Raw genomic sequence first — 27,618 nt, 5'->3', positions numbered from 1 at the left:
AATTTCTATTTTTGTCACAAATTGTAATGTGTATTTTTTAACTTCTCTAAGGGGGAATGTAATAAAATTCACAAAGAGCAACACTTTGCGAATACAAACACTTTGTTTTTTATAAAAGCAAAGTGTGTGTTGCATGTTATTCCTAATGGGGCCACACGCAGGTGTATTCCCGGATCACTAGGTGGAGGCATTGCCAGAGAGAAGAATTCCCACTACCCTTTCACCTTGCAAAGGGGACTCAGGACCTGTAAGTCAGTAAATATTGTGATGTATCACCTTGGCACCAGGGGGGGGGGCTCGGCCAAAAATGGGTTACATATGCTAACCACATACTTTATGTTTTCCCATGTGTGGTGCCTTGGCATGAATTATATTTGGTCTGGGTCAATGAATTTAGCTATGACCTGATTCATTTGTCTGGTTATTATCTTAGAAAGAATTCAAAGGGTGACATTTATCACTGAAAGAGGCATAGAATTTTGAGGAACAGAGTGGTCTTCTCTTGGTTTTAGGGGAGCACAAATGTTGGCATGAAGAATTTCTGCTGGTAACGTGTCCCAACGTGATATCATTAAACATTGTCATTTAATGTGGAATTGAATCCAGGGGTCTTTTCCATCAAGGACTTTGTTTTATTCAAGGGAATATGAACCCAAAAATGTTTACTAGTGGTCCCCTGAGAACTTTTGCAATTTACATGAAATTCCTGTTTTAGTGGTTTGGTTGGTTTCTAAACTGACTGTCTATGTTTTGCTTTTGTTCACATGCACTTGTCACACTCACACTATTCATAGTCATTTCCTGTGGCTCCTGTGGCCCCTGATTGTTTCCCCCCCCCGTCTGTCACTGTCACATGACTGTACATAGAGAGACAGAGGAAGATGTCGGTCAGTGAGAAGCTCCTTGTCTGCCTTCTCTCTCCTGCCCTCCTCATTGTTACAGGTCAGTACTCAGGGATATCCATTCATAGCTCCCTCTTCCAATTTTATTCTCTCTATTTCCTGCACAATAAAACTCTCTGGGAAGTCAGAATGCCCATGGGGAGTGAATCAGGAACTGTGAACAACAGGGTCATGACAAAGATAGGAATGAGTGAACCGGAAGAGGGGGTTAGGGATTATGGCAGTTGTAGTTCCTGGGTGGAAGTGAAGGGAGTGTTCCCAAAGTGATTGTAATCACTTTGGGGTGCCTAAAGTTTGGCACCCCCGAGTGCACCAAGCCTTTCCTTCTCCTTTAAAGGAACAGTTGCAAAATAAAAAAAATGTTCCTAATATAGTTAGTTAGCCAATGTGATGTATAAATGTAATGCATAAAGGCTGGAGTGACTGGATGTGTAACATACCAGAACAGAACACTACTTCCTGCTTTGCAGCTCTCTAACTCTGAGTTAGTCAGTGACTATAAGGGGGGCCACAAGTCACTGATTAGTTACTGCCTGATAACCAATCAGTGGAAAGCAAGAGAGCTGAAAAGCAGGAAGTAGTGCTGTGGCTATTATGTTACACATCCAGTCACTCCAGCCTTTATACATTAAACTTTTGGCTAACTAACTATATTAGAAGCATGTTTTATTTTGCACAGTCTATCTATTTACACAGTTTTTATTTTCACACTGAACAATTCCTTTAATAGTTAAATATTATATAAATGTTACTGTACATTGCCGACAATCAACTGTTTTGGTTTATGTTGGTCATTATGTATGTGATTTAATAAATAAGCTGCAGCCTTTTCATCCAATATATCACATGTGGTTGGTTTGTTACTGAGGCGGAGAAGCTGTTGGGAGGGGCCCATCAGATTGACGCTGTCCCTGTCAAGTGTTAGTGAATATTGTAGCATCGCAGTAAATTCTTATTTTGTCTTTTGATGTTTTTCTTACAATTACATTACAGAATATGATTGATGCCCCCCAGATCGGTCTTATCCACTGCAAATAATAATGTTATGTTACAGGGAACAAGGGTAGGCTATTTATACTCAGAATTCAGTACAGACACAATAATAATTGATTTATGTTTGTTTCTCTGCAGCTCAAGTCTCCCCAATCCAGGTGTCTGGACTAATAACCCAGTCTGTCAGTCTGGCACCCACTGAGCACTTGGCACATCCAGTAGAAGATGTAACATGGTATTATGCAAGCAATAGAATTAAATTCAGAATAGCAGATTTCAGGAACCAGCAGCTGAGTATCCAGCACAGTCAGTTCTCCCAGCGACTGGAGGTTGATAACAGTGGAACAAGGTTATGGATCAGGGAACTGAGGAGTGAGGATACCGGGAGTTACACAGCAGCCATTGTACGTCAAGGTACAGGACAAACAGTAGATCTAACATTTACTCTCACTGTGTATGGTAAGTGCTCATATAATGGTACCTCCTGTATTATTAGAATTTATTTTGATGGTATTAATTTATGTGCACTGAGTAATTCAACCACAGCATGTCCCTGTGTTTCCTTCACTTTTAGTTGCGGTACAGAATCTGGGGTTTAATATATTTTGGAATTTGTGGATTAAAATATGGTAAAATACCATTCAGTCTGTGCCCTGTGTATGTTTTTCTATGTTATCTATATATCTATTAATATTGAAAACCCACTGTGCACGTCTCATGGTTCCTCTATATACTTTACTAAAGGTATCAGATAATATACTATCATTTCCTCTCAGTTTATAAAGTGAATATGTTTCTATACACAGAGCCAGTTCCCTACCCAGAAATAAAGATGGAGAAGGTGTGGATTACCCCTGACTGGTGCAATTTCACTCTTCATTGTTCTGCCCCAACAAAGTCATCAGCTCTGTCCTACAGTTGGATGTACAGACACAAAGAGCGGTACCAGCCCTATACCAATGGTACCACAATCCATGTGTCACTGCAGCCTGAATCCTGGGATGGGGAGTATCTGTGCTTCATACACAACCCGGCTGACCAGAAAAATGTCTCTATTTCCCTTCAGACAATCTGCAATGATAACAGCATCAGAAAAAGCACTACTGGTGGGTACAATTCAAGATCAGTTTTGTAAAGTCTTCACTCCCAAACACAGAAGAATTTGATTGTATAAGTTACATGAAGAAATGGCCGGCTATAGAGGGTGCCCTCTAATGTTATACAGTAAGCATTAACAAAGAATAAAGAAACATTTCTTGAAAAGTGTGCTGTTAAACACTACTGGACACATTTACTAAGGTCCAAATGGTAAATTAGAATTTTTTGGTCCAAAATTCACCAAAACACGAAACACAAATTTCGAATTTGAGATTTATCATACCTCTAACCTGAAAATAACTCGAATTCAACAGGTCGCCAACTAAAACCTGACAAATTCATGTGGGAGTCAATGGCAGAGGTCTATTGACTCATTTGAAGAGTTACGATCAATTTACGCTCCAATTCGATTCAAATTACTTTGTCGGCATTCCTATTCAGTCTCATTATAGACATTTGATAAGATAACATTCGCGTTTCACGATCATTAGAGGTAAAAGAAACTCCAACACTTGACTTTTGATAAATAACCCCCTACAAGTTGTAGTAATGTTGGTTTCATATCCAGAAAGCTTTTCGAAGGGTTAATAAAGGATAAGATACTGGACTTCATAGCAAATCATAATACTATGAGTTTGTGCCAGCATGGTTTTATGCGTAATAGATCTTGCCAGACTAACTTAATTTCTTTTTATGAGAATGTAAGTAGAGACCTCGATTCTGGGATGGCAGTGGATGTGATTTACTTAGACTTTGCTAAAGCATTTGATACAGTGCCACACAAAAGGTTACTGGTTAAATTAAGGAATGTTGGCCTGGAACATAGTATTTGTACCTGGATAGAGAACTGGCTTAAAGATAGACTACAAAGAGTGGTGGTAAATGGAACATTTTCTAATTGGACCAGTGTTGTTAGTGGAGTACCGCAGGGCTCTGTACTAGGTCCCTTGCTTTTCAACTTGTTTATTAATGACCTGGAGGTGGGCATTGAAAGTACTGTTTCTATTTTTGCAGATGATACTAAATTGTGCAGAACTATAGGTTCCATGCAGGATGCTGCCACTTTGCAAAGTGATCTGTCTAAACTGGAAAACTGGGCAGCAAACTGGAAAATGAGGTTCAATGTTGATAAATGCAGGTTATGCACTTTGGCAAAAATAATATAAATGCAAGTTATACACTAAATGGCAGTGTGTTGGGAGTTTCCTTAAATGAAAAGGATCTAGGGGTCTTTGTAGATAACACGTTGTCTAATTCTGGGCAGTGTCATTCTGTGACTAATAAAGCAAATAAAGTTCTGTCTTGTATAAAAAAGGGCATTAACTCAAGGGATGAAAACATAATTATGCCTCTTTATAGGTCCCTGGTGAGGCCTCATCTGGAGTATGCAGTGCAGTTTTGGACTCCAGTCCTTAAGAGGGATATAAATGAGCTGGAGAGAGTGCAGAGACTAAGTGCAACTAAACTGGTTAGAGGGACGGAAGACTTAAATTATGAGGGTAGACTGTCAAGGTTGGGGTTGTTTTCTCTGGAAAAAAGGCGCTTGCGAGGTGATATGATTACACTTTACAAGTACATTAGAGGACATTATAGACAAATGGCAGGGGACCTTTTTACCCATAAAGTGGATCACCGTACCAGAGGCCTCCCCTTTAGACTAGAAGAAAAGAACTTTCATTTGAAGCAACGTAGGGGGTTCTTCACAGTCAGGACAGTGAGGTTGTGGAATGCACTGCCGGGTGATGTTGTGATGCTGATTCAGTTAATGCCTTTAAGAATGGCTTGGATGATTTTTTGAACAGACATAATATCCAAGGCTATTGTGATACTAAACTCTATAGTTAGTATAGGTATGGGTATATAGAATTTTAATTAAAAGTAGGGAGGGGTGTGTGTATGGATGATGGGTTTTCATTTGGAGGGGTTGAACTTGATGGACTTTGTCTTTTTTCAACCCAATTTAACTATGTAACTAACTAACTATGTAACTATAAACATTAATTTTCACTCTATGTCAGAGCCATATTAGCATCAATTGGAATCTATATCTGTAACGTTTTTACATAGAAGGAGGCATGGGTGTTTTAAAGAATCATGGGAGAATTGCATTTATGCTTGAAATGTTGTACCCAAATATTGTAGATTTAAGTGATTGACTGTGATGTTTGTGTTTCAGATAAAAGCTGCAGGATGAAGTTGTACATCTACCTGCCAATACTCACTGCTCTCTCCTTGTCACTAACAGCTCTCATCATTGTCACAAGAACTAAAAGGGAAGAACATCACTCACACAGATTCATTGTATTTCTGCAACTAAAGGGAAAGGCAATGGAAACCTTTTAGCTTTTGTGTGTACAGATAATAAAGGACATCAAGAGTGGTATGTGGTATAGTGGTATTGCTGTTCTGCATGGAATGGAGCAGGATATTACTAATATAAGTACTTATCTGTACTCAGAATAACCATGCAGCTATGTTTTTATCAGTCTACAAGTTAGAAAGGATTGGGCAATTATGTTGGGGATCAGTTCTTCCCTCTGGCTTTCTGTTGGGTTGTGCAGGCCAGTTATGTTCTTCTGCTCCCATCTGAGCAAAATGACTGTATAGGTTTGATTGTGTGCACGGGTATTGTCATACTAAAACAGAAAAAGGGCCTTCCCCAATCTGATGACTACACAGAATTGTCAGGCATGCAACTGTTTGATGTAAATATGATGGTAAATATTTCAGCAATGATGGCTGTGGCTTCAAGGTTTCAAAGGTTCAAAGCACTGCGTATCTTGACAGCGCTATATAAATAAATGATGATGATGATGATGAAGGTCCTCCGGGCCACATGGCCTTTAAAGCAATAGTTGGGACTTAAAATGAAGCTTAACAATAGAGAACAGGTAACATTCCAATAACTTGGTATCTGACGGGTTAATCGAACTTGTAGTCAAAAAACAGACAATGGAGGGAAAGGCAGAACTGTTGAAATCTGCAAAAACACAAAAAGCACCCAGGAACTTACCCAAAAAGACCCACATTTAAGCATTGAATCCTCATTCCAGATGCCTCCTTTATTTTGGATTTGGCATCATCATACCCTTGTCATCTATGTCATCATTCCAGCAACAGTGTATGTGACAGGGGTCTGCATACTTTCAAGGAGTAGTATGTTTGTACAGTACTACACCAATAAAGGGTAATAAAAAGTCCAGCATTGAGGTTCCTATGTCCCGTAAGTCTCTGTAACTGCAGTTGAAGTTTTTGCCAAAAGCAAAGCTCTTACATTATTCTTACATTATTAGTTTTTTCCATGTTTAAAATCAGTACTGGGCAATTTTTTTGTCTTTAAAAAAGATTTCATTTTCACGTTTCTTATATATTACTGTTTATTCATTGTTTATTTTGCCTTCATACCTTTCTTATGTCAATCCATCTGAATGTAAAGTCTAAAGGTTCCAAATCTTGCTGTCCCTGAATTCTCTGCAATCTCAACCCTCTCTCAAAAACCCAAGTGTATATTCTTTTTCTCATGAGGGGCTTTTCTGCCAAAATTAAAAAGTCAGATGGGTTTTAGACGTTGAGTTTTGCATATTTTTTTTTTTAAAAAAGTTTTTTGTCGAGCTAGGAAAGAAATTACACAAGTGGTTTTAGAGAATTTGACCAACCATAATTGTCAAGGGATCCTAGATATATAATAACTATCTCAAATATGCCTCTAAGTTATAGATAGGAGCTATGATCACTGTATATTGACTAAGGTCTAATAAAGTTAGTTTGTGTAAGGATAATGCTAACAGGGAACCCTCTACATCCCTTAAAGGGGATGTAAAGGCAAAAATGAAATGAAAAACAAATCTATCTCCAATATATTTTAATTAAAAAATGTGTACCGTTTTTATAATAAATCTGACTGTAAGGAGTGAAATTCCCCCTTTGTTTAACTTGCTCTGACAGCTTCAGATAGGAGACAGTCCCTAACTGCTCTGCAGGGAAAAGATAATACTTACAAACAGCAAGGGGGAGCCCCCCGCCTTACTTCCCAGTAGCAGCTTTGTTTGTTTCCCCGTAGAGCAGCCGGCAACTGTGTAGAGATTTGTATCCACAGACTCAGTGCAGTCTGTATATTCTGATTATTAATCAGTCTTGCTGTATCGGCTTCTGGCAGATATTATTTAACTTGTGCTGTTTTGTTAATTTATGACGATCCCTAAGCTTAACCTCCCAACAGCAGCCCAAACCACACTGAGCATGTGTGTAGTCTTGGTATTGCAACTATGTTTAACTTTGAAAGCATACATCTTTTGTTTTATTAGGCTTCTGTTGCAGTAAGTTCATGTTTATATTTAATATACAAAATACAGCATTTCTAACATTAATCTATTTTAGACGTTAGTTGCCCTTTAAGTCTAACAGTGCCTAGTGATGAGTGAAATTTTATATAACTGTATAGTTACTATTTTTTGTAATATATTTCTGCAGACTTGGCTTCAAAAGTTATGTCTTGGCTTTGTTATTGGTGATTATATCCTATTGGCCTACATATTTGTAATAATGAGTCTATATACTCTCTATCTTGTATAAATTATTCTATATTTTGTCTTATTAAATTTAAGTTTCTAACCCCTTGTCCCCATTTTCCATAATTTAATTTGCATTTGGCTTACCCTTTATGCAGCATCTAGGTAGATCTATAGATGATAACTAGCTAGCAAGATAGATAGATCCTTCATTATTTTCTTTTCATCATAGCCAGTGTGATGAGATGAGAGAACAACATAAACATCAGGCACGTGTGAAGCAACCTCCAGAAGCATTATGGGTAACAGAATACACAAACTATATTATACAATGCCAATTTCAATTAATTTCCTGGCTATTTGTAGCACTGAGATTTATAGGTCCAGGTCAACCTGTGTGACTGCATTTGAAGTTTCTGAAAAAGCTAAATTCTCTCTTTTTTTTCAGAAAGTGCCTATGTCATTTCTAGACCCACCAACCTATATTACAAGGCCTGACTTGCTGAGGAGATGGGTTGTTGTGCCCTCTGAGTTAAAGTAGAACGGGGCAGAACTCTGACTTTTTAAGACTCATAATCAAGGACGTTCAGCCATCTACTGTATATTGGCAAAAATCGCTATGTCTTATAAGATTTATTTTCTGCTAATTAATTGTAGAAAATGTGAGTTTGGGAACTTACTTGTATTTTCTGCCTTTGCCCAACCATAATCTTCATGGGATCATAAATATGTCCCCAAGTGTCATATAGGACCTATATTGTAAGTTTGTGTAAGGACACTGCTAGCAGGGAACTTTCTAAATCCCCTAGGTCTGGTAGTGCCATTACATTCTCCCTGGCTTCTCTTGTTATTAGATAAGGGCTAAGACTTGTTATTGAAGCTGGTGCTTCAATGGAGGCGTAAACCAAAACAAAGTGCAAAAACCATGACGTAAAATGTGCAATAAAGTCTGTGCCAAGACATATTTAATAAACATTACATAACATTATTTACATTCATTGGAGTATGTAACTCCTCAAGACAGTTTGGAGTAAACATGAAAACAGATTAAACAAAGATTAATTACTCTTCATCCTCCTTCTTTGAACAATTTAGTTGAATATAGATCCAGACCTTCTCTTATATAGGAAAGCCCCAGCTAGGATAAAGTTCATCAATAGGCTGGGTCATTTATAGGTATGTATGAGTGGAGGTTATTTCTAGGCTTGGGCAAATTTGACCTGTTTCGTTTCGCTAAAAAATCCCCACCGGCGAAATGTCGCCGATGCCCATCACAGTCTATGGGCGTCAAACAAGACGAAAAAATTTGCCAATCCCTAGTTGTTTCCACCCAGATGAGGTATGCCTTGAGAAAAGAAGGAGCTTCAGGTGGGTTTCCTAGCCTATAAAGGAGAGATGATCCTGTCGATTTGGACACAATTTTATAGAAGAGGGTGGATGATGCAGGAAGCCTGAAGTTAAATAGGTCCAAGAAAATAATAAGTGTCCTGAAGTAAGGCAATGAAGGATGAATAGACGTCTTTCTGGCAAAATGGTTAGCCCTCTCTTCCAATCATCCTTATTCAGATGGGACAGTGACAGTTCCAAAAAAGAGGTTGAATGGGGTTTGGTTTGCTGCGGTTTGGTTTCACCTTTCAATCTGATGTCTTGTGTGCTTTTATTTTGTAACAAATATTACTGTTGCGAGTACTGTAGAGAGTACAGCAAGAACAGGAAGATAAATATATAATTTCATCCAGCAAATTCCATCTGTAACTAAAAGAAAGAATAAGAGTAATTAACATTAGTCGTTAGGGTGCCTTGAAGCTAACAAAAAATAAGGACAAACAAATCAGGATAATGGTTGGCACAGATGATTTGATACTGATATTTACAGTACTGTCTATTTAAATGATAAAGCTGAAAAGACACAAATACAGAGCACTGTTTTATTATTACAGGATAAAAGCTAATTATTTAAAAAAAATAATAATTATTTCGATAAAATGGAGCCTTTCCATAATGCAGAGCTTTCTGGATAACAGGTTTTCGGATAATGATCTTATACTTGTATTAGACTCTTAAGCATTGGTATTCCAGAAGTGACACCATTCCTGCTGTAGAAAATTTGATTGCAGTCCATGGAACTCACAATATACTGTAGTTAATGTAACCCAGAGTGGGACTGTAATGACTAAGGAAATCTGGGGGAATATGTTATATTGGTGGGGGAAAATGGGATTTGCACTGCATTTATTAATAGCACTTTGTTCAGTGCAAATCTGCTTAGATGTAAAGCTTTCAAACAGTACAGTCCTCAGAGCTATGAGAAGTGTAGGAGGGAATTATATCTTACATTGAAAAGTGTTTTCCCTTTTATTAACAGTCCATTAAAACTAAGTCTGCCATATAATTATTAAACAGTGTATATTACCCCTTTTTTACAGCACTGACCTTGACAGGGATATAACACCAATTACATAAATGATGCATTTCCAATGTACATTGTTTAAAAATTGCAGTGGTTTATTAAATAAAAGTGCAGACAATAAAAACCAACTGACAGTTTTGCAATGACATTTACAAGTAACTTATAAAGCAGTTAAAATATGTAATAAATGTATTTTGGCAATTCACTTAGAATGACAATTTTTTTCACTGTGCAAATAGGTTCTGTGAAGGAAAAACTTGTTTTTTTTCAATTCAATGGCAGTTTTTGGCCAGGAGTGAATTAGAGGGGTAATAGCAATCCCCATACTGATAATTCATTTACTTATCTGAGCCATTAGGCCAATGTAACCGTCATTCCATTAGTGGGTCAGTACAGCTACACTGTGTATAAATGAAACAAATTCATCTCAATGTACTTAACTAGTGATGGGCAAATTTGGGGCGTTTTGCTTCGCCGGAAAATTTGCAAATTTCCAGCGAAATTCGCGAAACAGCAAAAAATTTGCGAAATGGCCCCTTCATCTCGTTTTTTGACGCCAGCGTCTGTTTTTTTGGACGCAGGCGAATTTTTGCTGCGTTTTTTTTGGCAAAATTGCGTCGGCGTCCAAATAAATGGCCACCGGCGAATTTTCGTGAATTTATTCACGGGCGGTTAATCGCGGCAATTTGTCTCGAATTCGCGTCTGGCGAATAAATTCGCACACCACTATACTTAACCTCTTACCAACACTTATTAGGGTTCAATTACACAAACACAAGGTCACAGTACACTATTTAGATGCAAGTCAACATGCTTTCTTACCCACAATTCATCATTTCCCCTAGAATTCAAGCATTACTACAGGTGCCTGTAATCCCAGTTTATCTGAATTGAACCAATATGGGCAGAAATTCAAATTTGCTTATTATACTGTAAATTGCACGCGCATGCTGCAGTAGACATTTTGACAATGGGGATAGCATCAATTCTGACTCATTAATAATGGGATTAGGGTCATTAAGTTGGCAGTAGTGACGGACGAAGATATTCACCAGACATGGATTCATGGCAAAAAATTAGCTGCAACAAAAAAAATTGTCACGCGCATAAAAATTGTCATGTGTCAAAATTATTTGAACACCCATTGACTTTAATGCATTTGTACAAAATAGTCGCGCGTATAAAAATTGTCACTCGTGTAAAAATTGTCGCACTTCAAAATTATTTTGACGCCATGCATTTCACAAATTTTTTGCCGTTTGGCAAATTTTTTAGATTCTCCCATCACTAGTCGGCAGAAGTTAGTTGTGCCTGTTATTGTAGCCCACTGGCAAAGGTACCCTGGAATGAGAAGATACATATAGTGCATGACCTGCTTTACTTGTAACGTTAATAATCCTAATTACCTTTGATTTACATAAACTCTCCAAAACAGTTTTTTTCCCCCATACATACCTTTTCTCTGGATCTTTGTTTGTCTGTCCCCACATGGATATAAAGGGACTGACACATTGTTGGTATGAGCAGGATTTTGTACCAAGCAGAGAAATTGTGCCCCCAATGTCTTATCCTTCAGTGATACACTGATTGTGCTGCCATTTGCATATAGTATGTCAGTGTCTTTATCTCTGTAGATCCAACTGTAGGACACACTTGTTGAGTTGGATGGGACAGAACAATGAAGATGACACAGATCAGTGGAATTCTCATCTAATGTCTTTTCTATTACCGGTGTAGGGAGAGGCTCTGTAATTAGAAGATCATAGTACATATAATAAATATGTTTAATACATTGATATAATAGCTGTTTTGAGTATTCCTTGGTTATTGTTTAGGGTTCAATCCAACTCTGGATAATACAGTAATTAGTGGTACTCTTCTTACCTAAAATTTGAGACACCCTGAAGTTAAATCAGTCATAAGTGTATTAGGTACCATAGTATTGTGCCAATCACTGATACAGTGTCGGACTGGGGGTCCTGGGCCCTCTGGGACTGCTACCTCAGGGGCCCCCACACAGTGTCAACCTGGGACACCAGGGGCCCACCCAAAAACTTTAGACCAGGGGCCACTCTCAGTACTATTATTCTTCCTCTCCTCACTCAACCTCTATTCTCCTAGACTCTTTTCTTTACATACTATAATCTATCATTCCATCTATTTAGCCTCTTTGTTTTTATAGGAATGTATAATGACCATGAAATAGGCCTAATGATTACAAGCAGGAGGGGCCACTGACACTTGGGCCCACTGGGAGTTTTCCTGGTATACCAGTGGGCCAGTCCAACACTGAACTGATAATTGATGCAGCAATTCATGGATCAGTCATCATGGATGGCAAGTTATTAGTAGTGATGGGTGAAGCTGACCCATTTTGCTTCACTGAAAAATCTCCAAATGTCAATGGACAACAACATTTTTTGAGAAGCATCAATTTTTTACACCCATTGGAGACAATAGGCATCATTTTTTGCGGCAAACCTTGGCTAAAATTTCACTCATTACTAGTAAACATTAATAACTGCTATTGAAAGCATTATTTACAGTATGCGTTCCTTTCTATTTCATATTCTGAATTCTGAAGCAATGTAGCGGTAACCTGTAAAGAAGGACACACCTGATTTAAGCTGTAACTGATTTAAGCTGTTTTTAAAGAACAGAGCCAGCAGTGCAGATTGGAACAGTAAAACGTACTGCATTCATCTGCAATTGAATTTTTATCAAAACTAATAAAAAATGTTAATGCATTTACACTGGAAGGTTTGTTAGAATTACATATTTTACTATGGAAAATGTAATTTGTGGGTTATCTATTTATCTGTTTTAAAAAAAAATGTAGTTGAAGTCTGACAGTGTGCAGAGTCTTCCAAGGAAAAGTAATGCATTGCAGTTACTGCACTTACACACACTTACCATATACAGTGAGATTATAGGATATTTCTCTCATTTCTCCATCAACATGAATCTGTGCAGTGAAGACTCCACTATCCTCCATTCTCAGCTCTCTGATCTGTAATGAGGTTCCACTGTTAGATCCTTCCAGGCGGTTCATGAAATAATTATTATTCACTCTGATAAACTTCTGCTCTCTGAATTCAGCCAGGAGTATTCTCTTACCATTGACATGAAATATCCATGTGACTGTATCAATGGGATGTGTGAGATTCAGATGGGGTGTCAGTGTGACAGTCTCCCCTACACGGCCAGTCACCTGGAGAGGGATGTCTCCTCCTGCTGTAACACATACAAGTAGGAAATCATCAGTGCTCACACTCACATTCACTTTTTATGGGTCAATTTTCAGGTGAAACAGAGAGAGAATCTGTCCATTAGTTGGGATTTGTCCTTAGTGAAAGTACAAAGTGTTTACTGTACATGTAATATTGTGTAGTATCCACATCCTTTATATGATCCAGTCAGGGGCGATCCGCCAATGAGGCGAGCTGAGGCGCTCGCCTCAGGCGGCATCGCCAGCTAGGTTTCCAGGGGCGGCAAAAAGCCTTTAAGAGCCGAATTTCCGGTTTTTGAACCGGAAATTCGGCTTTACTAGGGCGAGAGAGCGCAATTGCGCTCTCCGCACTAGCGTTGCTGCCTCCCCCCCGGAAATCGAATCGGGCTGGGGGGGGCGGCATTACTGGAGCCGCCTCAGGCGGCAATGCATACAGAAACGGCGCTGGATCCAGTACAGAATCCACATACCTCACAACATCTGAAAAATGTAAAGGGGAACAAAAAGATAAACCGTGTGTAGCAGGACGAAAACGTTTGACCACTCTCATTGTGAGCCCACACTCCCTAAATACCACACCCATTTGATAAAATGTGCCAGGTTATGGAAAGTTTGAACACATTTCTGGGGGGTTTTAGGGGCACATTTACTAAGCTAGAGTGAAGGATTAGAAGGAAAAATACTTTGAATTTCGAAGTATTTTTTTGGCTACTTCGACCACCGAATTGGCTACTTCGACCTTCGACTTCGAATCAAACGTTTCAAACTAAAAATTGTTCGACTATTCGACCGTTCGATAGTCGAAGTACTGTCTCTTTAAAAAAAACTTCGACCACCTACTTCGCCACCTAAAACCTACCGAACGTCAATGTTACCCTATGGGGAAGGTCCCCATAGGCTTTCCTAGCAATTTCTGATCGATGGATTAAAATCTTTCGAATCGTTCGGTTTGAAGGATTTAATCGTTTGATCAAATGATTTTTCCTTTGATCGTTTGATCGAACAAATTGCGGTAAATCCTTTGACTTCGATATTCGAAGTTGAAGGATTTAACTTCGGTGGTCGAATATCGAGGGTTCATTAACCCTCGATATTCGACCCATAGTAAATGTGCCCCCTAGGGTCAGGTTTTATGTGTTTTGCTATGGAGGTAAAAAGTGGCAAGTGTCTGTTCCCCCAGAGACCTGCTTATCTTCTTAGTTGCAATTGTATCTAAGTGCAGGTGCTTAGTTTCTGGGCTCTCTGTCAAAAATGTCTTATTTAATTCAGTTTTAGAAATTGTGTATCTTTTTCTGGCATCAGTGCAGGAAATCAAAGAAAAATGTGGGTAATTTTTATAAGAATCTGGGAAAAACTGTCTGAATGTCACTGGTGAGATTTGGGTGGATGTCTGTTTGATTTCCCAAAGCATTAAGGTCAATTAGTTGAGATCCATGAGGGGAACATTTACTTGCTGTCCCATATACTCTTAAAACTATTGCTAAATCATTTACTTTTGCTAAAATCTAGTCAGCAATATTGTGAGGCAACGGTTCAAATATATCTATGCAGATATGTTTATTCGTAATTAGCAGGAGAACATGACTCAGTATTATGGGTATTCAAAGTTTTAATCCAACAATATGTGAACAAATAAAGAAACAGGTGAATTAAAACAAAAAAGAAAATTCCTTTGGAATCTGTATTTCTATTCTTTATGTATAAAAATGTGTTCTTTGGAAGCAGAAGCCCTGTTTTTTAGGGGCCGATTCACGAGTGAAGGATTCGAAGTAAAAAAACTTCGAATTTTTGTGCTCCTCGACTATCGAATTGGCGTAAATTCGCCTGAGTAGAATGATTCGAATAGATCGAGCGCAAAAACGCTACGACTATTCGCCATTCGATAGTTGAAGTACTGGATCGAGCACAAAAACGCTGCGACTATTCGCCCATTCGATAATCGAAGTACTGTCTCTTTTAAAAATACTTCGACTGCCTACTTCGCCACCTAAAACCTACCGAATTGCTTTAAAGCCTATGAGAAAGTCCCATAGGCTTGTTTTCCAAGTTTTTGATCGAATAAAAAGGCATTTGATCGAATGAAAATCCTTCGATCGAATATTCGATCAAGCGCATATTCGTCTGGCGAATAGTCGCCAATTCGACTATTCGCCAGCGCGTAAATTCGCCCGAATTGTCTATTCGATTCTATTTGATTCTATTCCCCAGTCGAATTTTGAGGGATTTAACCCCTCGAAATTCGACCCTTGATGAATTTGCCCCTTAATGTTATTTACTTTTTGAACTAGAGGTGTCTGAGTTTTTACATGATCTGTTAACTGACCTTCAGCAGGAAAAAGGGAAAAGATGTATTTCATTCACTGTTCAAAACTGGAGGCTGAACTGTTATATTTGTAAAGATTTTAAAAGTATCAAATGTCTCTGTATAATTTGGAATAGGAGACAGTAGAAGATGATTTACTCACCAAATACTATGCGGAATGATGTCCATAAGATGAAGAGGAGATTCCAGTAACTAAATAACATTATGTTGATGGTGATGGTGAGATCTCACAAGATCAATCCCCAGCTGCCCTTGATTTCCAGTCTGTACTGCAGGGGTAAAGCTGAAAACAAAAGCTCACATTTGTGTTTGATCAGTGATGATCTGCGGAATCAAAACAAACCAAAGAAAATCATCTGAAATATGGAGAGAGAATATATAACAAATAAATCTGGTTAGTCTTTAGTTTGAGTAGATAAGAGATAAAAGAAGGATAAGAATAAGTTGGCAGCAGTTATCAGTTAGAGACAGTAATAGTGAGATTCTCTCTTTCCAGTTGTTCTCTCTGTAATAGAGAAGAGGCAGTTTAACAGGAAACAAGAGGTAAAGAAGTGGTTGTGAGTTTAACACCAGTGATAGTTACTGATTCCGTGATTGGAAAGGCTCTAAAAATTGTTAAAAATTTCTATGCATCAATAACGCCTATTAAAGAAATATGTGTGTTAACAGAATAGGCCAATAATTAATGTTTTATTAGTTAAGTTAAAGACTTTTAGGGGGTTATTTATCAAGGTCTGAATTTATCTCAGTATTTCTAAGTTAGAAATCCGAGCAACTCCGATTGCCTGAATGGACCTTATTTATGAAGAAAAAAGCCAGAAAAAATAGGGTCGGGCAAACTTTGGAGCTTTCCCTGAAAACTCTGAATTGTTCAGAGTTTTGCACAAAGACTAAGATTTTTTCATAGTTTTCGGAGTTCTTTGTGCAGAAACCACAAACTCATCGGATATCGGTATGGACAGCAGCGCAGACACTAGGACCTTCCCCATTGACTTATACAGGACTTTGAGAGCTTTTAGATGCTGGGGTCTCAGACAGAAGCGTAACTAGAGGGGGGCGGGCCCTGGCGCAGGATGCACAGCCGGGCCCTCGCCCCCCTCCGTACACCCAGAAACTGTCCGGTAATGTGCGGCGCGCGGACTGCCGGGGGGCCCTGAGGGGGTGCGGGCCTTGGCCCGCTCGCATCCCCTGCTCCCCCGGTAGTTCCGCCACTGGTTTCAGATATGGAGTTTTTAGACCATTGGACTTTAATAAATCTCGAAAAATGTGGGTTTTTTCCCCTCTGAAAACCAGAAATTATTCTAGGTTCGAATATTTGGACCTTGATAAATAACCCCCTAAGAGGCTGTTCTCTTCTACTTTAACTTTATATATGTTTTAGTATGTTGCATATTATATAATTTATTCTAAGTGACCTTTCAGTTGGTCTTCATAATTCATTTAGCATGGTTTTTTTCAATAATTAACATTCCAAAGTGGGAATGTAATGAAAAATTGCAAGTGATGTTTAAAATGGCATTTTTGAGAATGTTTCTGCTCGCAATATAAAATCATTAGCTCGCTACAAAATCATTACATCGCTAAGTAAAGGTTAGCGTAAAAACCTGCTCTGGAGTATCGTTAAATATTTTAGTTGCAAAATATGCTTTGAAATTTTTTTTCAAGGAAGACATTGAGGTCTGTAATCAGTCAAAAAGGACGCAAACATGGTCGCTAACATTCGAAATGGTCTTTATATATGTCTTTTGCGGTAATGAAACATTTCATTCCCCCATTAGTCTTGTTATAGGGGGTCACTAACCCAGAAAGGTTCAGTTCTATTATTTATATTTTAAATGACAACTTTAATTTGAAAAACGTTTGCACTAGTCTTCTATTCCAACTTTCAAACTGGTTCCTGGTTGCTAGTAGTGACGGGCGAACAAATTAGTCTGGCACGAATTCGCAGCGAATTTCCGCGTTTCGGTGCAGGCAAATTAATTTGCGAATTTCCTGCCAAAATTCAGTGTCAATTTCCGATTTTCAACTTTTTGTCATGAAAACGTTCGAATTTCATGATTTTTTTGTGAAATCGTTTGAATTTCACAATTTTTTAGTAAAACCGTTGGAATTTCGCTATTTTATCATGAAAACGGCCAAATGTCATGATTTTTTCGTGAAAACATTCAAATTTTAAGAATTTTTACGTGAACTTTCTGATTTCATGATTTTTCGCAATTTTTTTACCGTTTTGGCGGAAATTCTAAACTTTTTCAGCGAAACAGGAGAAATTCGCCCATCATAAGGTGCTAGGTTTATGAATCAATAGTTACACAAAAGTAGCTATATTTCATAGACAAAAACGGGAAAAGAAATGTGAATAAAGACTAATCACAGATTGTCTTAGAATCCTAAGGTGTAAATTATATTAAAAGATGAGCGCAATCCAAATCATTTTCTTCAGTTTCAATTTGTCAATACTTTCAGTTAAATAAAATACATTTAACAACCATATTTCATAACTTTAATTTGACCTCCTAAACTTGTGATACGTTTTTAGTTTTCATTTTTTACAACACATATAACAATCTCATAAAATAAAGTAAACAATAATAAAAATCCACACAATCCTTACAAACCAAGCCATAAATCTAAAAGTCATATTTTCATTAAAAGTCATTCGATTGTGTTTTGTATTAGTTAGTGTGTTAAAAGGCTGCATTTCAATGGGGAAAACTATTTAAAAGAGTCTATTTTTTTGTGGTTTATTATTGGTAAACACATTTATACCAAACTGTAGTATGAAACTTTCTATTTTACTAATGGGAGTGAAACAGTCCGGCAGAGCACGTTGTCTTACCTTTAACCAATATGGTCAGAACCTGTGCGTCATTTGTCACATATTGGTTTGTGGGAGAGACTTCTTTTGTATAATGCAAAATATATGATTTGGAGGATACAGTAGACCTCAGGTCTCTAACAGAGTCGTAGAGGCAGAACTATTTTGTAACATAGAGTGAAGCTTAATTATCAGGAGAAGCACTGTGAGTTCCAGTTCAGACAGCTGAGCACATTTGATGGACGGCAGCTACAAAGGCCAGTATAATGTCATCTTATAATTGTGACTTGCACTAGTGGTTATTTATTAAACTCTGGTCGGGATTTCTGGGGCAAAACTCAAATTTTTCAAGATTTATTAAAGCCAGATGCTGCAAAAATCCACCATCTCAGACCTGCCGAGATTGTGTATAAGTCAATGGCAGAGGTCCCTATCTTATTTTGAAGTTTCTGAGGTCTGCGCTGGAAGTAGCCCAAAAATGTGACCATTTCAGCCTTTTTGGGCAAAAATACAAAAAAAATTGTGTTTTTCGGGAAAATGCCAGGGGGGCAAAAAAAACCCCGAAAAAATCATACGATTGGGCTTTTTGCTCGATTTTATCGAGTTTTTACCCGAACTGATTAAATCCAGCTTTTTTAATAATAAATAAGGGAAAACTCTTGTTAATATAATATAATGATAATTCTGGGTCATTTAATAAGTGCAGGGCAGGGAGAAAAGGATAAAACATGTGCACAATATGTCCCATGAAATTTTAGAACACCCCCTAAACTACACCTATTTAGACTCCGACCTGCCCTTATAGTAATAGGAAACATTATTTTAATAATATATTCCCTCTTTATCAATGGTGCAAACAGCTGGGCCTGCCCCTTTATAATAAACACCTTTAAATCAGGTAAATACCAACAGAGACTTCTATGGAATGGAACCTCAGTGCAATACATGACAGCGCTGTTGCTGAATATGTCAAAACAGAAAGAATTTTTTGGTTTGTGAATAAAATTAGTCCCAGTCCGTTTTGTTTTGACGCCGGCGAATTTTTCCGGCAAATTTTTTCGGGCGTTTCGCGAAATTATTCGCTGGCGGCGAATCGCGCAAATTTGCAGCGAATTTGCGCCTGGCGAATAAATTCGCCCATCACTACTTACATCATATTTTAGTGGAAAAACTTTCGAAGTCCCAAAAAACACTGGTGTCTTTTCCTTTTTTCAGAGTGATAGCCTGCAAAAGTCCTTAAATTTTTTTTGGGTAACCGGGTTATGTTATGGCACATAAACTATACACTGGACTCATGTGTAGGGCAATATAACAACTCTATTGTCTTTATTAAGGTTCCCTGGGCTTGTGTAGTGTAATGTATTTGCTGCAACATATACGTCCATTCAACTTTATAATTTCCCGCCGCATGCAAATTAGCCTGAGCGAAGACCTCTAACGAAATTGCGCTAGGCAGAATTGAACGCTAGCGCATCTCTGATTTGATTGCTGAAGTAGCAAAAATTTGCCAGCATTCGTCACCCTGGACGCAACTTCGCATGTTAGTAAATTAGTGTTGTGATGGCTGCGAAGCCGTCGCTGGCGAATTTTAGCCGTTTTGTAAATTTTCCCAATGAAGACAATTTATTAACAATGGAGACAAACAAACTTTTACAGTGTTAATAAATGGTTTCTAAACTGGCCATCGTAGACTCTGCATTTTATCAATGTCTTTGTCAGTTAGACTTTACGTTTTTACTGTCGTCTTCGATTCTCTTCCTGTCACATGACTGTACATAGAGAGACAGAGGAAGATGTGGGTCAGTGAGAAGCTCCTGCTCTGCCTTCTCTCTCCTGCTCTCCTCATTGTTACAGGTCAGTACTTTATTCATTCATAACTCTCACTGATTCTCTCTATTTATTGCACAGTAAACTCACTGGGAGGTCAGTCTATAAGGTTTTAGTGATTCTCACATCATAGTAAATTCTTAATTAGTATTTTGAGATTTTCTTACAGTACAGAATACGATTGATGCTTCCAGATCTGTCTTGTTCACCAGACATAATTATTTTATGTTGATGGGAATAAATATAGACCCATATGTACATAGAATGCAGCACAGACGTGAATATTTATTGATTGGTGTATTTTCCCTACAGCTCAAGTCTCCCCAATCCAGGTGTCTGGACTAATAACCCAGTCTGTCAGTCTGGCACCCACTGAGCACTTGGTACATCCAGTAGAAGATGTATCATGGTATTACATCAGCAATGGAACAAGATACAGACTGGCAGATTTCAGGAACCAGCAGCTGATTATCCGGCACAGTCAGTTCTCCCAGCGACTGGAGGTTGATAACAGTGGAACAAGGTTATGGATCAGGGAACTGAGGAGTGAGGATACCGGGAGTTACACAGCATTCATTGTACTTCAAGGCACAGGACAAACAGTAGAATTTTCATTTACTCTCACAGTGTATGGTAAGTGCTCATATAATGGTACCTGTATTATTATAAATTTATATGGGGTTTTAATAAATGTGCACTGTAATTTACTAACAACATGGCTTTGTTATGTTGAGTTTCTTGTTGGAGGCGCAAAGACATAAAAAAAGTCTTATAGTTCATGCAGTTGAACGTATAAGGGTAGCTCATGTAATGTTAACTATATCATGGAATGTAATAATTTTTAACATTTCAGCTGGTCTTCATTGTACATTTCTATTTAGTTTTTTTTTTAAGCATTTTACTTCATCCTTTTTCCAGCATGCAATTGAAAAAGCTGTTGGCTTATTGGGGGTCACTGGTCCAGGCAGTCAAAAATTGTTATTGTAACTCCGGCCTCTATGTTCTTTCAAATCATTTCCTAGTAAATTAGACCATAGCAACTGGTTAGCTGCTCAAATTGCTAAAATTCTATTACATCTCCTTTCAATTTGTCCTGTATGAGCAGAATTAAAGTGAATATGTTTCTATACACAGAGCCAGTTCCCTACCCAGAAATAAAGATGGAGAAGGTGTGGATTACCCCTGACTGGTGCAATTTCACTCTTCATTGTTCTGCCCCAACAAAGTCATCAGCTCTGTCCTACAGTTGGATGTACAGACACAAAGAGCGGTACCAGCCCTATACCACTGGTACCACAATCCATGTGTCACTGCAGCCTGAATCCTGGGATGGGGAATATCTGTGCTTCATACACAACCCGGCTGATCACAAAAATGTCTCTATTACTGCTCAGCAAGTCTGCAATGAAACCAGTCTCACAGAAGGCACAGCTGGTGGGTACATTTCAAGATAATTTAGGGTAATGTTTGTTTTTTAAACATAGATATATTTTTTTACATATTATACTAGAGCCTTAATAGCATTAGTGGGTGTCTATATCTGTAAAGTAGGTGTGTTGAAGGAGGTAGTAAGTGAATCCTGGTATAAATCATGAGGGAATTGCAGAAATACTGAAAAAGTTACATTATTTATAATAAGTATAGTGAATGACTGTAATGTCTATGTGTTTCAGATAAAAGCTGCAGGATGAAGCTGTACATCTACCTGCCAATACTCACTGCTCTCTCCTTGTCACTAGCAGCTCTCATCATTGTCATAAGAACTAAAAAGCAAGAACATCACTAACAGACATTCCCTGTATTTCTGCAACTGAAGGAAACGGCATTGAGAACCTTTTAGCCCTTGCGTTTTTTCTGTACACAGATAATGAAGAGCACAGATATTGGTGTGTGGCATATTGGTATTGCTGTTCTGCACAACTGCATGAATCGGCTCAATTACTGATACTGATGTACAGGTATGGGACCTGTTATCTAGACTGTTTAGGACCTGGGGTTTTTCGGATAATATGTTTTCTATCATTTGGATCTTCATCACTTACATCTAGTAGAAAATAATTTAAATATTAAATAAACACAGTAGGCTGATTTTGCTTCAAATAAGGACTAGAGATACCGTAGTTTGCATCAAGTACAATGTACTGTTTTATTATTACAGAGAAAAAGAAAATAATTTACAAAAGTTTAGATTATTTGGATAAAATGGAGTCTACTTAATTCAGAGCTTTCTGGATGATGTGTTTCTGGATAACAGATCCCATACCAGTACTCAGTTGTACCCACAGCAGTAATATATATTAATGAGTCAACAAGTGATAAATAATTATGTACTGATGTTGGGGATCAGGGCCGGTGTTTCAATTCATTCCCATAGATGTCCATTTTGGTTGAGGTCAGGGCTCCGAGTAGGTCAATCAAATTCTTCCACTCCTATGCCAACAAACTGCCTGGTGTTGCTTGCAGTTACACACTCCATGTGTTCTCTTGTTATTAGCTAAGGGGGCTTATTCTTGAAGCAAGTCCTAAAACCATGATTCCAGTGCTGAGAAGTATTTAATAATGCTTCACATAACTTTATTTACATTCATTGGCGTATGTAACTCCTCAAGACAGTAGATCCTTTGGACAAAATTCATTCATTTTCATCCTACTTCCCCTTTGAACAATATAGTGGAGTAGGTGTTCAATCAAAATTCAGCAAAATCCCCAACAAAATTCAATCCATAGGCTGGGTCATTTAGACATAGGTATGAGTGGAGGTGATTACCACCCAGGAGAGGCATGTCCTGATAAAGGAACAAGCTCTTTATTGGCCAAGAGGTGTCAGGTTGGATTTTGTTGCCAATAAAGGAGAGATTCAGTCAACGTGTGCTCAAAAAGTGGAGAAGGCTCTTTGCAGCTCCAGGTGCAAGTTGTACCCTCTGCCAGGGCAACATTGTAAAGATCAATAAAAGCAGCAGCACAGTATTATTTGTAAAAATTAAAAACTTTGGATATTTATCAACATTGTATCAAAGGATATTGTATAAGACACTAAAATGTTTTACAGTATATCATGGATATAATATGGAGGTGACCATTTGTGGCCCCTCCCTTTCCTGTTGGTTTTAACACATGATGGTATTTGTAATTAAATATTTGACAAAGGGCTAGAGTAGCCCAAAACATTGCCTTTTAGCCACTTTAGTAAAGTTTTTCAATTTTTACAAATAATACCGGAGTGCTGCTGCTTTTATTGATATATACAATAAAGGAGAGATGATCCTAGGCATCAGTCCCTTTGGACAATAGTTGTATATTGTAGTATGCAGGAAGCCTGAAGCTAAATATGTCCAAGTAAAGATGTGTCCACTGTCTTGAAATAAGGCAATAAGAGATAACCAGAGGACTAGCTAGTGAAAAGGTGAGTTCTCTCTAAAGGTGGCCATACATGGATAGATCCGCTCGTTTGGCGATGTCGCCAAACGAGCGGATCTCCCTCCGATATGCCCACCTTGAGGTGGGCAATATCGGGCAGATCCGATCGTGGGCCCTAGGGCCCAACGATCGGATCCTAGCATTCGGCAAACGGGTGGTCGGATCGCGGGACCGCATCAACGAACAGATGCGGCCGCGATCCGACGGGATTTTTAAACCCATCCGATCGAGATCTGGCCGACTTTCGGCCAGATCTCGATCGGGGAAGCCTGTCGGGGGCCCCCATACACGGGCCAATAAGCTGCCGACACAGTCTGTCGGCAGCTTTTATCGGCCCGAGTATGGCCACCTTAAGACTAGCTCATGTAATAGCACTCTATTCTCAAAACAAAATACCTGTCATTACTAGTAGGGATGCACCGAATCCAGGATTCGGTTCGGGATTCGGCCAGGATTCGGCCTTTTTCAGCAGGATTCAGATTCGGGCGAATCCTTCTGCCCAGCCGAACCGAATCCGAATCCTAATTTGCATATGCAAATTATGGGTGGGGAGGGAAATCGCTTGACTTTTTGTCAGAAAACAAGGAAGAAAATGTTTTTCCCCCCTCCCAGTCCTAATTTGCATATGCAAATTAGGGTTCGGATTCGGTTCGGTATTCGGCCGAATCTATCGCAAAGGATTCGGGAGTTCAGCCAAATCCAAAATAGTGGATTCAGTGCATCCCTAATTACTAGTTAATTATTTCAACCAACTAATTGTGACTTTCATTCTTCTGGCTGGTAAATGGTCTTTATTCTTAGATACCATCATTTCTCCTCAACTACTAACTTCCTTCATAAGGAATTATTACAAACATATCGATTGCGAAAACTGGAGAGATCAACAATATAGATTAATACATTTAGGCTACAAGATGTCTTACTGCATTTAAAAAATGCTGATGGGTCAACATATTCCTTCTGCCCTAAGTGTAAAGAACACAACATAAAGGTGTTGCATTACCTATGGAATTGTCCTAAAATAAAAGCTATATGGAAGGAAGTTGAATTGTATTTACAGAAAACTTTCCAAATTAAAATAAAGGTCTCCCCACATATAGCTTTGTTGGATTTATACAAAGAATGTAAAATTAATGGGATCCCATTAAAAAACTTGAAGAATTTGTATTTTTTGTGTCAGCAGCAGCTCGTAAATCCATATTTTTACGTTGGATTACAGAGGCACCTCCTGTATTGAAAGAAAATCTGTCATATCTTACATCTCTTTGCCTCTAGGAAGTGATTAGATTTAGATATGGTGATTTAAAAATGAGAACATGCTTTTTAGATAGTTGGTCCATATACCTAGACCTGATAGAAAAGAAGTTCAAACATTTATGTACAATTTTAAGGGGCCCATTTACTTAGCTCGAGTGAAGGAATAGAGGAAAAAAACTTCGAATTTCAAATGTTTTTTTTTTGGCTACTGCAACCATCGAATGGGCTACTTCGACTTCGACTCGAATGATTCGAACTAAAAATCATTCGAATATTTGACCATTCGATAATCGAAGTACTGTCTCTTTAAAAAAAACTTTGACCCCCTAGTTCGCCACCTAAAACCTACCGAGGTGCCATGTTAGCCTATGGGGAAGGTCTAATGTTTTTTTGATTGAAGAAAAATCGTTCGATCGATGTATTAAAATCCTTGAAACGATTATTCGTTCGATCGTTCGAACATTCGAATTGCGGTAAATCCTTCGACTTCGATATTCGAATTCAAAGGATTTACATTCGGCAGTCGAATATCGAGGGTTAATTAACCCTCGATATTCGACCCTAAGTAAATCTGCCCCTTAATGTACAATTTGATTTTTTTTTTTTAACCTCTACTTTTTTAAGATTATATTGCTATACATTCAACTTTCCACGTATATAATACTCTGGCATGTTGTTTTCCTCCAAAACAGAGAGATAAGTTATTAACTAATTAACCAATTAATTAACTAAATATGTTTACTATAGTTTTTTTGCTATCAACCATTCGATTGAATTTCTGTATTGATTCTCTTGTCAATAATATTGATATTTTGTGATCTATCTGAATGTCTGTTGACACTTCAATAAAAACAATTGAAAAAGAAAAGAAAGCGCTCTTTAGGAGTCAGAATTAAGGTGATGGTAAATAGTAAATTATAATTTGTGGTAGTTCATTTTCAAACATCTGTTGAGTGTTCCCTGATGCATAATTTAGGCTTAAGCAGATCTCACACAAACTTGGTTGATTTGCTTCAAGGATTGAGTTCCATCATTAGCATTCATGCCCCATAATAATTTAATCAGCCATATTTCAAATTGATTTTTTTATAAAGAATATAATTTGTATAGAATATTTAGATAAATATATATACACAGTAGTTTTGAAAACATCATCTGATGCTTTAAATCAATGTAATAATCAATCAATTTAATAATCCATTTAGCTGAGGTCTTGCGTAAATTGTTAATACTGAACTGGTCTGTCCAACTTGCCATTCAATTTCCAGTATTCCAGAGTCAGGATAACTTTGGTGCATCAATCTCACTCACCAGACTTAAGCTGGCCATAGACTCAAAGATCCGCTCGTTTGGCGACATCGCCAAACGAGCGGATCTTTCCCCGATATGCCACTAACGGCATGGCTATATAGGGGGTAATTCGAATGGTTGGGTAAAGATCAAACCTTCCCGATCGATATCGTGGTCAGATATCGATCGGGAAGACCCGTCGGAAGCCCCCATACACGGGCAGATAAGCTGTCAAATTGGTCTAAATGACCGATATCGGCAGCTTTATCTGCTCTTGTATGGCCACCTTTAGGACCTTCCATCTCTGATCCATCAGGCAGGCATTGCTTTACTATCTGGGGCATTTATCAATGTAGCTAGAAAACAACTGTACGTACTAGTGAATTCTGCATCATATTTGCATCCTTCCAAATCATCCTTACTTTACCCTTCCAAGGGTGAGCTATTAGCATAAAATAGTTGTATGGGGTTTAGCTTAGAGTGGTTTTGGTTTCACCTTGAAATTTGGTTTCTTGCTTCTATTTTGTAATAAATATTACTGTAGCGAGTACTGTAGTGAATATAGCAAGAACAGAAAGATAAATATATAATTTTATCCAGCAAACACCATCTGCAACAAAAAAAAGGAGAAAGGTAGCATCAGTCCTGTGGTTGGGTAACGTCAATTGGAAATATGGATAACATGAAAAGAGTCAAAGTTAAGGCAGATGGGAGGATTTAAACTGATCTTTACAGTAGTCTTATTAATTGTAAATTAGAAAAGGCTCATTCATCAGTTTGAACAATTTACAGAAATCATTGGCCATGAAGAAGACAAACGCTTAAAGGGGCCCATTTACTTAGCTCGAGTGAAGGAATAGAAGAAAAAATACTTCGAATTTCGAATGGTCGAATATGGCTACTACGAACATCGAATTGGCTACTTCGACCTTCGACTACGACTTCGATTCGAAGTAAAAATCGCTCAACTATTCGACCATTCGATAGTCGAAGTACTGTCTCTTTAAAAAATCCTTCGACCTCCTAGTTCGCCACCTAAAACCTACCGAGGCCAATGTTAGCCTATGGGGAAGGTCCCCATAGGCTTCCTAACAATATTCTGATCGAAGGAATATCCTTCGATCGATGGATTAAAATCCTTTGAATCGTCGATTCGAAGGATTTAATCGTTCGATAGCAGGAATAGCGCTAAATCCTTCAACTTCGACTTCGATATCCAAAGTCGAAGGATTTCAATTTAGCAGTCAAATATCGAGGGTTAATTAACCCTCGATATTTGACCCTAGGTAAATTTCCCCCTTAATCTAAGTTCCCACAGAATGGATTTTCAAGAATCAATGGGGACTATATATAAACAGTCGTCAAATTTGCTCCTGGGCTGTAACCCATGGCAACCAATCAGATGATTGCTTTCAGTGCTCAACCTGCAGCTGTCTGAAAAAAGCTAATCACTGATTGGTTGCTGTGGGTTACTGCCCAGGTGCAAATTTGCCCACTGTTTATAAATGAGCCCCAATGTGAGTAAGGAGATGTATGCTTTAATATG

General features: G+C 38.2%; 4 protein-coding genes and 1 long non-coding RNA gene across 5 annotated transcripts in view; 3 read left to right on the top strand and 2 right to left on the bottom strand.

Moving 5' to 3' along the window:
- Window positions 1-27,618, bottom strand: part of XB5762037.L (uncharacterized XB5762037 L homeolog) — a gene marked incomplete at its 5' end in the record, with an annotated part of 583,381 nt that overhangs the window by 490,324 nt on the left and 65,439 nt on the right.
- Window positions 882-3,030, top strand: LOC121397340 (T-lymphocyte surface antigen Ly-9-like). The gene is made up of 3 exons (XM_041573976.1): window positions 882-942; window positions 2,034-2,354; window positions 2,702-3,030. Exons 1-3 carry the CDS (start codon window positions 882-884, stop codon window positions 3,028-3,030), a joined length of 711 nt encoding a protein of 236 aa, XP_041429910.1.
- LOC121397195 lies at window positions 5,173-6,583 on the top strand. The gene is made up of 2 exons (XR_005963576.1): window positions 5,173-5,745; window positions 5,816-6,583. It is a non-coding gene; the product is annotated as an uncharacterized LOC121397195 (long non-coding RNA).
- Window positions 11,299-15,666, bottom strand: LOC108699108 (CD48 antigen). Its single transcript, XM_041573975.1, has 3 exons — window positions 15,606-15,666; window positions 12,825-13,193; window positions 11,299-11,657 (listed from the first exon to the last, which is right to left on the bottom strand). Exons 1-3 carry the CDS (start codon window positions 15,664-15,666, stop codon window positions 11,314-11,316), a joined length of 774 nt encoding a protein of 257 aa, XP_041429909.1. The 3' UTR covers window positions 11,299-11,313.
- On the top strand, window positions 21,248-22,104 carry LOC121397194 (SLAM family member 5-like). The gene is made up of 2 exons (XM_041573533.1): window positions 21,248-21,542; window positions 21,782-22,104. The coding sequence occupies exons 1-2, from the start codon at window positions 21,269-21,271 to the stop codon at window positions 21,892-21,894; spliced, it is 387 nt and encodes a 128-aa protein (XP_041429467.1). The 5' UTR covers window positions 21,248-21,268; the 3' UTR covers window positions 21,895-22,104.

This window comes from Xenopus laevis, chromosome 8L, assembly GCF_017654675.1.
Source record: "Xenopus laevis strain J_2021 chromosome 8L, Xenopus_laevis_v10.1, whole genome shotgun sequence".
In the NCBI taxonomy this organism is placed as follows: Eukaryota; Metazoa; Chordata; class Amphibia; order Anura; family Pipidae; genus Xenopus; species Xenopus laevis.
This window is presented reverse-complemented; position numbering and strand designations above follow the sequence as displayed.

Excerpts from the sequence above, each read along its gene's own strand:
- LOC121397340 (XM_041573976.1), top strand. The coding sequence starts at position 882 with ATGTCGGTCAGTGAGAAGCTCCTTGTCTGCCTTCTCTCTCCTGCCCTC. Across the intron at positions 943-2,033 it reads TGCCCTCCTCATTGTTACAG|CTCAAGTCTCCCCAATCCAG; the intron begins GTCAGTACTCAG and ends GTTTCTCTGCAG. Across the intron at positions 2,355-2,701 it reads ATTTACTCTCACTGTGTATG|AGCCAGTTCCCTACCCAGAA; the intron begins GTAAGTGCTCAT and ends TTCTATACACAG.
- LOC108699108 (XM_041573975.1), bottom strand. The coding sequence starts at position 15,666 with ATGTTATTTAGTTACTGGAATCTCCTCTTCATCTTATGGACATCATTC. Across the intron at positions 13,194-15,605 it reads ATCATTCCGCATAGTATTTG|TGAATGTGAGTGTGAGCACT; the intron begins GTGAGTAAATCA and ends ACCCATAAAAAG. Across the intron at positions 11,658-12,824 it reads CTATAATCTCACTGTATATG|AGCCTCTCCCTACACCGGTA; the intron begins GTAAGTGTGTGT and ends TTCTAATTACAG.
- LOC121397194 (XM_041573533.1), top strand. The coding sequence starts at position 21,269 with ATGGAGAAGGTGTGGATTACCCCTGACTGGTGCAATTTCACTCTTCAT. Across the intron at positions 21,543-21,781 it reads TCTCACAGAAGGCACAGCTG|ATAAAAGCTGCAGGATGAAG; the intron begins GTGGGTACATTT and ends TATGTGTTTCAG.